The sequence below is a fragment of the Salvelinus sp. IW2-2015 genome, linkage group LG24 (genome assembly GCF_002910315.2).
Source record: "Salvelinus sp. IW2-2015 linkage group LG24, ASM291031v2, whole genome shotgun sequence".
NCBI classification, from domain to species: domain Eukaryota; kingdom Metazoa; phylum Chordata; class Actinopteri; order Salmoniformes; family Salmonidae; genus Salvelinus; species Salvelinus sp. IW2-2015.
Genome location: NC_036864.1, coordinates 10022266 through 10031588, shown reverse-complemented (window position 1 = coordinate 10031588; position 9323 = coordinate 10022266). Strand labels below are relative to the sequence as shown.

The 9323-nt window shown below is 43.3% G+C and overlaps 1 protein-coding gene across 1 annotated transcript; it reads right to left on the bottom strand.

The window, feature by feature from the left end:
* Positions 1-80: 80 nt before the first annotated feature.
* On the bottom strand, positions 81-1801 carry LOC111951376 (pro-MCH 2-like). The gene is made up of 3 exons (XM_070434728.1): positions 1448-1801; positions 588-744; positions 81-266 (listed from the first exon to the last, which is right to left on the bottom strand). The coding sequence occupies exons 1-3, from the start codon at positions 1694-1696 to the stop codon at positions 217-219; spliced, it is 456 nt and encodes a 151-aa protein (XP_070290829.1). The 5' UTR covers positions 1697-1801; the 3' UTR covers positions 81-216.
* Between the last annotated feature and the right edge of the window lie 7522 nt (positions 1802-9323).

The window sequence follows — 9323 nt, the reverse complement described above, 5'->3', positions numbered from 1 at the left end:
TGTTTCTTATTTTCTTTACCTGTATGATGGTGACTTTCCAAATGTAGCTATATTATGTGACCCAGAATTGAAGCATACGATTGTTTTTCAAAACCATTTTAATAGTTATTTGATTTTATACATGTTTGTTTTAAAACCATGGAACATAAGGAAAGCATATTTGTTTTGCAGGAGATTGACAGACGGCAGGGCAGCAGTGTAGGATCCACCACACTCTTATGCTTGCCAACAGGGTCGATACACTCGTCCTATCATGCATCGCAGCACTGCAGGGAATAAAATTGGTAGAATTGCAGTTATTTTAAAGCATTAACTGTTTTTAATAATGCTGTCAACTTTCTATAGTGTTCAATTTGTTGCTTTTATGTCTGAAATGTCAACAGTCCAGACGATAAAGCTCTTGTTCCAAATAATGAATGGAACATCATGGTGAAAAGTATCAACACTCATTTATGCTTTTAATGCCAGTATCGTCACCCATTTGACATGCTGAATGAGGGTGATCGGGATCTTTCTAATGCCCACGTTTGAACGGCTACAGGAACCATAGAAGGAAAAATAAAAGGAAGTCGCTGGTCGATACTTACTCTCAAGGTCGGCCTCCCTGCGCTCTACTTTCAGGCTAMATTCAGCAGGAGAGTGATCTGTGCCTCGGTCGGGGAGGACAGGAAGTGCTCGGGAGAAAGCTGTGTTCATGCCACGTCTGGTGTACCCTTTCAGTCCAATGTCCTGTGGGACAGAAGGCTAGATCACTGTCTGGCAGGCTTCCATTAGAGTGGTTCAGCCAGCCTCTACATTGGTATACTCTGTCCACTGATGATTCTATTGCACAATCAGGTCTGGTGAACCGAAGCCGAAGGTTATCTAGCTTGCATGATACAACAAAGATACAACAATACACATGAAAGGGCAATAGAATCCAATATCAAAATTAATTGAGATGGTGTTTTTCTTTTCCATTCATTTGGGATTGATGCATGCCATTTTCCAGATGGACATTTTTAAGAAGCGGCACAGATCTTCTGGGTCTCAAACCCCGGCTTTCTGGAGTCTGGTCCTGAGCCAGGCCGTATGAAACCAGTATGAGAGGATCCAGACATCTAATCTGTGTGGCTTTGTAACTCCTGTCCTCATCGCTCTCTCCTTCTGTTCCATTACTACAGAGATAACCATGTCCATGACATACAGATGCTAGACAAACTGAATCACTCCACATGCCTACCAAACCTTTGATGGAGCGGAGACATTATCGTACATTTTGCCACTGTGTAACTCTTAATAAAGATAAACAGCTATCCCTTTCATCTTTGTTTGATGATGGCTCAAGTTTGAGCGAATGTAAAATGTTGGCATATGGATAACATTGTATTGATGCTGCTACTGATGAAGATGAGAGTTAAGAGGAAGATTGGTATGAGGATGGACATGGATGAAGGAAGATACTTACTGAAAGGATGATGATCTTTGTGTTGTCCTCTTCGTCGCCCAGTCCATTGTCCAGGACGGGCTCCCGTCTGAACCTCGGGGCAGCCAGAGCGTTGTCGCTCATTGTGTCTTCGCCTAATATCGAAAGCAGACTCTCCTGCTCTGTCCTACCCTCGTCCAGCTTGCCTGTCGGTACAGCTAAGACGAACGAGCGGGTGTTAAACTCAGAGAACAGCACCAGTGTGAATATAACCGAGTATAGGAAGATCATGATTCCTACTACACTATCTTTGTCCTAACGGCCTTGCGAAGGTAATTGAGAGTGGACTTCAGTTGCGCTCACCTGTGATGACTGTTGGGTCAGTGGCCCATCAGCTCTTTTTATATCACGAAAAGCCAAAACAGTGGATTTAAAAAAAAATCATAACAAAGCTGTCATATGTGTGTAGAGGAGATTTGAAGTCTCCTGCTGAGCTTGGCCCATGTCATCATTGAAAAGGGTAACATGGCACAGGTCAAAGGTCATAGCAAATTTGTAAAGCAGCTTTGAATGCTCCTTTTATGAAGTCTAGTCAGAAGGGAGGGTAGGTGAATAATAGCTAGATTACTGTCAGATGTAAGGACATGCTGTATTTGAAAGAGGGGGCGCAACATCTTTTCAACAGTCATCTCTTCCCTCCTGTAGAGGGGTCTCCTCAGGCCCCTCAAAGATCGTAGGTCTCAAATTGGTCTCACTTCTCAATACTGTCCACTTTCAAAGGTGGAAAGTAAACGGTGGAACATATGCCTACTGTGCAATCTGAAAGAAACCAACAGATTGCCTACAGTGTGTTATCATCACCGAACTACGTCAATGGCTACAGGCATTAATGCTCTGTGGGGAGAGAAGGCTGGGTCACTAAGGTCATGTCATCAGACTTCAACAAGACCCATAGAGTATGAAAACACAGACCCAGGTAGCATCAACCGAACTGACCTATTGGTGATTGGGTATACAGCCTTACCGGTTGGGTATTAGGTGGGAGGAAGTCCCTGACTTTTCTGACAACATAACCTAAAGGATACTCCAGGCGCTAGTTATAGGCTATGTAACTATAGTTTATTCTGTTCTGATCCCATGGTCACTGGTCAGGAAAAACTCTGGGTTCTAGTCATTAGAACATTGAGTGTTAGCTTAATTGCCCCAGGGCTAGGCCCTACCCACAATGAGAAGCCCACTGACCACCATCTGTGGCTTACATGGCTGATCACCTCGTGTTCACAAGGGTAATGGCCGTGAGTTTGGGGAAATGAGCGCGGAGGAGTTTTACAAATCAAAACAAAAGGCCTTGTTGACATAGCTCTCCCAAGCTCCTCTTCAGTTCAGTTAGGAAAACAGACAAGGGCTTACCTTATTAACATCACAGTAGCTACAGCAGAGGGATGGAGAAATGAGACATGAATAATAGGTATTGAACTCAGCTGAAGTGATTGTTCTTGGAGTTCACAACCTTTGTTTTGTGAGTATTTTTGTTGGAGGCTGAGGGGCTCTAGTGAAGGACTGAACTGGTCCACAGGGGCCCGACTGCTCCAGGAGCAGCACAACTCACCCTGGGAGCTTCAATATCTGTTGTTTAAACCTCTCTCTTTCTATCTCCCTCTCACTCCATCTCTATCTCTCTTTATATCCCTCCCTCTCTATCCCCCTCTCACTCTCTATCTCACTCAATTCAATTCAAGGGGCTTTATTGGCATGGGAAACATGTGTTAACATTGCCAAAGCAAGTGAGGTAGATAATATACAAAAGTGAAATAAACAATACAAATGAACAGTAAACATTACACATACAGAAGTTTCAAAACAATAAAGACATTACAAATGGCATTATGTATATATACAGTGTTGTAACAATGTACAAATGGTTAAAGTACACAAGGGAAAATAAATATCTCACTCTCCCCTCTCTCTCTCCCTCTATCTCCCCTGCTCAATTCAATTTCCAATTGAAGGGGTTTTATTGGCATGGGAAACACATGTTTACATTGTCAAAGCAAGTGAAATGGGTAATAAACAATACACTTACAACAGTTTCAAAAGAATAAATCATTTCAAATGTCATATGTCTATTTACTGTGTTGTAATAATGTGCAAATAGTGAAAGTACAAAAGGGAAAATAAATAAACATAAATATAGGTTGTATTTACAATGTTAGTTCTTTACTGGTTGCCCTTGTGGCAACAGGTCACAAACCTTGCTGCTGCGATTGCTCACTGTGGTATTTCACCCAGTAGATATGGGAGTTTACCAAAATTTGATTTGTTTTTTAATTCTTTGTGAATCTGTGTAATCTGAGGGAAATATATGTCTCTAATATGGTCATACATTTGGCAGGAGGTTAGGAAGTGCAGCTCAGTTTCCACCTCATTTTGTGGGCAGTATCCCATAGCCTGTCTTCTCTTGAGAGCCAGGTCTGCCTTCGGCGGCCTTTGTCAATAGCAAGGCTATGCTCACTGAGTCTGTACATAGTCAAAGATTTCCTTAATTTTGGGTCAGTCACAGTGGTCAGGTATTCTGCCACTGTACTTTGGACTTCAGATTCTAGTAGGGTGAGGCCGTGTGCTGCAGACTTCTAGTGCCCTCACCAATTCATTGATGTATATATGTTGAAGAGGGTGGGGCTTAAACTGCATCCCTGTCTCACCCCACGGCCCTGTGGAAAGCAATGTGTGTTTTTTCCCAATTATAACCACACACTTGTTGTTGTGTGAATGGATTTTGTAATGTTGTATGTTTTTCCACCAACACCACCTTCCATCAATGTGTATAGCAGACCCTCATGCCAAATTGAGTCAAAAGCTTTTTTGAAATCAACAAAGCATAATATTTTGCCTTTGTTTTGGTTTGTTTGTTTGTCAATTAAGGTGTGGAGGGTGAACATGTGGTCTGTCGTATGGTAATTTGGTAAAAAGCCAATTTGACATTTGCTAAGTACATTGTTTGCTGTTGCTGTTGACGCATATCCCACGGTAGTTATTGGGGTCAAATTTGTCTCCACTTTTGTGGATTGGGATGATCAGTCCTTGTTTCCAAATATTGGGGAAGATGCCAGAGCTAAGGATGATGTTAAAGAGTTTAAGTATAGCCAATTGGAATTTGTGGTCTTTATATTTTATCATTTCATTGAGGGTACCATCAACACCACAGGCCTTTTTGGGTTGTAGGGTTTGTATTTTGTCCTGTAGTTCATTCAATGTAATTGAATCGTTAATCGTTCATTCTATGATTTGTATTTGATCATGTAAACTCAGCGAAAATAGAAACGTCCTCTCACTGTCAACTGTGTTTATTTTCAGGAAACTTAACATGTGTAAATATTTGTATGAACATAATAACTGAGACATAAACTGAACAAGTTCCACAGACATGTGACTAACAGAAATGGAATAATGTGTCCCTGAACAAAGGGGTTGTCAAAATCAAAAGTAACAGTCAGTATCTGGTGTGGCCACCAGCTGCATTAAGTACTGCAGTGCATCTCCTCCTCAGGGACTGCACCAGATTTGCCAGTTCTTGCTGTGAGATGTTACCCCACTCTTCCACCAAGGGACCTGCAAGTTCCCGGACATTTCTGGGGGAATGGCCCTAGCCCTCACCCTCCGATCCAACAGGTCCCAGATGTGCTCAATGAGATTGTGATACGGGCTCTTCGCTGGCCATGGCAGAACACTGACATTCCTATCTTATAGGAAATCATGCACAGAACGAGCAGTATGGCTGGTGGCATTGTCATGCTGGAGGGTCATGTCAGGATGAGCCTGCAGGAAGGGTACCACATGAGGAAGGAGGATGTCTTCCCTGTAACGCACAGCTTTGAGATTGCCTGCAATGACAACAAGCTCAGTCCTATGTTGCTGTGACACACCGCCCCAGACCATGACGGACCCTTCACCTCCAAATCGATTCCGCTCCAGAGTACAGACCTCGGTGTAAGGCTCATTCCTTTGACGATAAACGCGAATTCGACTATCACCCCTGTTGAGACAAAACCGTGACTCGTTAGTGGAGAGCACTTTTTGCCAGTCCTGTCTGGTCCAGTGACGGTGGGTTTGTGCCCATAGGCGACGTTGTTGCCAGTGATGTCTGGTGAGGACCTGCCTTACAACAGGCTTACAAGCCCTCAGTCCAGCCTCTCTCAACTTATTGCGGACAGTCTGAGCACTGATGGAGGAATTGTGCATTCCTGGTGTAACTCGGGCAGTTGTTGTTGCCATCCTGTACCTGTCCTGCAGGCGTGATGTTCGGATGTTCCGATCCTGTGCAGGTGTTGTTACACATGGTCTGCCACTTCGAGGATGATCAGCTGTCCTCTCTGTCTCCCTGTAGCGCTGTCTTAGGCATCTCACAGTATGGTCATTGCAATTTAGTGGCCTGGCCACATTTGCAGTCCTCATGCCTCCTTGCAGCATGCCTAAGGCACGTTCACGCAGATGAGCAGGGACCATGGGCATCTTTCTTTTGTTGTTTTTCAGAGTCAGTAGAAAGGCCTCTTTAGTGTCCTAAGTTTTCATAACTGTGACCTTAATTGCCTACCGTCTGTAAGCTGTTAGTGTCTTAACGACCGTCCCACAGGTGCATGTTCATCAATTGTTCATGGTTCATTGAACAAGCATGGGAAACAGTGTTTAAACCCTTTACGATGAAGATATGTGAAGTTATTTGGATTTTTAGGAATTATCTTTAGAAGACAGGGTTCTGAAAAAGGGACGTTTCTTTTTTTGCTGAGTTTATATGTTTTTGCTGTTTGTTCTTTGTTCTTTGTTATAGAGCCAAAATGATTGGAGAAGTGGTTTACACATAAATATCAATTTTGGATAATAACTCTTCATGTTGTTGTTTGTTTAGTGTTTTCCAATTTTCCCAGAAGTGGTTAGAGTCTATGGGTTCTTCAATTACATTGAGCTGATTTCTGAAGTGCTGCTCCTTTTTCCGTAGTGTATTTCTGTATTGTTTTAGTGATTCACCATTGTGAAGGCGTAGGCTCAGGTTTTCTGGGTCTCTGTTTTTGGTTGGATAGGTTTCTCAATTTCTTTCTTAGGATTTTGRATTCTTCATCAAACCATTTGTCATTGTTGTTATTGTTCTTCGGTTTTCTGTTTGACGTTTTTTGATTTGATAGGGAAGCTGAGAYGTCAAATATACTGTTTAGTAGGTTTCCACAGTACTTTCCTTCCATCTATAGCATTTCTTAATATTATTCAGTTCCTTATTGAGTATCATTATTGAGTATTGCTCTGTTCAAAATCAACTGTGATTTTGCTGTGATCTGATAGGGGTGTCAGTGGGCTGACTGTGAATGCTCTGAGAGACTCTGGGTTGAGGTCAATGATAAAGTATTCTACAGTACTACTGCCAAGAGATGAGCTGTAGGTATACCTACTGTAGGAGTCCCCTCGAAGCCTACCATTTGACTATGTACATACTCAGCGTGCCGCAAAGCGTGTCTATTGATCTGTTGCTCCTGTGTGAAGTGTTGGGGTTGTGTTTGAGGGCGATGTCCTTTAGGATCCGGGCTAAAGGGGGCACTGCTGCCTTATATAGGTGGACCTGGTCGTAAAATGCTGTTCAAGTCCAGGATGGAGTGGTGAGCCAGGTAAACATTTGGTTTTGAGTCACAGTCATGGGAAATACTTGTGTTTACCTGCTGTATGGTAGCAAGGTGGAAGTCTTTTCGTGGAAGCAGGGTGGAGATAACCACTTGTGCGTTGGGAAAAGTAGAAGAATCTTTTTCAATCACTCCCTTGAGTGCTGTGGCCACCCTTTCCTGCTGTGCTCTCAGGTCATTTGTGCCTGTGTGTATTATTATGTGGCTGGGTGACCCTAGTTRGTCTTCAGACAGAAGGTCTAGGGCGCGCTGGGTGTTTGGACACCAGAGTTTAGACACTGTGTGTTTGGGAAAAAGTTTGTTTCTTGTATATATTTCCCGTTTGAGTAAGGAGTACAATCTGTGGCTTGTGTATGTCCTCAGTGGGTGTGTGTGTGTGTGTGTGGGGGGGGGGGGGGGGGGTGTCAGGGGGGCTATCAGGGTGGCTGACATGGGGGGTGGGATCCCCTGGGCTTGGGGTTCTTTATTTGTCTGTCCTGCTGTGATGTCGAGGCTATGGTCAGTGTCTGGGGTGGACTGTTCTGCTGTGGTGTCAAGACTTTGGTCAGGGGCTGAGGTGGGCTGTTCTGCTGATTTCTTTGCGGGGTTAGCCAGCTCTCTAATGGGTTGTTCTCTGTCACAAGCCCAGGGGATCTCTGTCACATGCCATCCCCCTCACCCTTTCCTCCAGCACTCTGATCCTCTCCTCTAGTGCTCTGTTCTTCTCCTGCTCCTGCTCTTTCTCCTGTTGATGTTGTCTCACCACAGTCCAGAGTGCAGATATGTTTCTATCCAACTACAGCTCTCAGGGTCTAGTTGAGGGGGTGTTGTTGAGCTGGACAATTTTTTGTGCTGACTGGAGTAGTGTTCACCTGCTGTTCCAGCTCCACCTGTCTTCCCTCCAGCTGGGTGAATGTATTCGTAATTTCAATGAGGGTAGTACTCTGTGCTGGGAGGTTGACTTTCTGCTTGGGGTTGCTCGTCTGTGGGGTTGTATAATGAAGAGGTCTGGTCTGACACGCTCGGGGTGGGCGTATCTTTCTCAAGAGAGTGCTTATCCTGCTGAGCTATCTCTTTGATTATGTGAAAGTCCAGCTGAATTTGTTTGGGGTTGCCCTCTACCATTACTGTTCCTGACTAGTACAGGTTAACATTGGCTGACTCGGAGTCCTCGTTGTCTAATATCCTGAGTTTCTACCCATCGCTAACACCCCCCCCACCCCCTTAACAGAGGGGTAGATGGTCTGTGTGGAAGATTAATTTGATTATGTTCCCATCTTTATAATGGTCAGCAAAAAGTGTATCTTGATTTTCCTTAAGGACCTTCTTTTCGTGCCATATCATTTTTTACATCCAGAGTTTACTGTATTGTTATGACCTCTGAACAGTGGGAGGGGGCTTCAAAGGCCTCTTCATTTTGGTGGGGTAGGCTGTGAAACTCTCATGCCATTGTTGGGCTCAAGAGCTTTGACACCTCTCACTTCACACCCCAGTGCTAATTGAAGTTGAAGTCAGATATGTTCTGTCCTAGCAAGCTTGGTAGCCTTTAACTTAGGACTAAGTCCTTATGAAGTAAAATATATCATTGTAATGTATTTTTCTTCTTGACTTTAAAAGTAGCTTCAGACTAAACACGAATCACTCCGTTCCAGGTTGGATGGTGTTTTCAGGTTTCTGTTGTTTGTTTGCCAGAGCATTTGCTAAATAGCTTGGAAATAAGAATCTTTGGTAGTAGGAATCCTTCCAAGTAATTTTGTCCAAAATCAGGTTGTAGGTTTGGAGATTTGATTTGGAGTTTAGGTTATGTTTTGGAGGGTAGTATCCTATATATGTCCTTGCCTCACATGCGCCGAATACAACAGGTGTAGACCTTACAGTGAAATGCTTATTTACAAGCCCTTTAACCAACAATTCAGTTTTGTGTTGGGGCACCAGTTAGTCGAGGTAATTGAGGCAATATGTACACTACTGTTCAAAAGTTTGGGGTCACTTAGAAATGTCCTTGTTTTTTAAAGAATAAAAAAAAATTGTCCATTAAAATAACATCAAATTGATCAGAAAGACAATGTTATTGTTGTAAATAACTATTGTAGCTGGAAACGGCAGATTTTTTGTGGAATATCTACATAGGTGTACAGAGGCCCATTATCAGCAACCATCACTCCTGTCTTCCAATGGCACATTTTGTTAGCTATCCAAGTTTATAATTTTAAAAGGCTAATTGATCATTAGAAAACCCTTATGAAATCCCGGAGTCGCCTCTTCACTGTTGACGT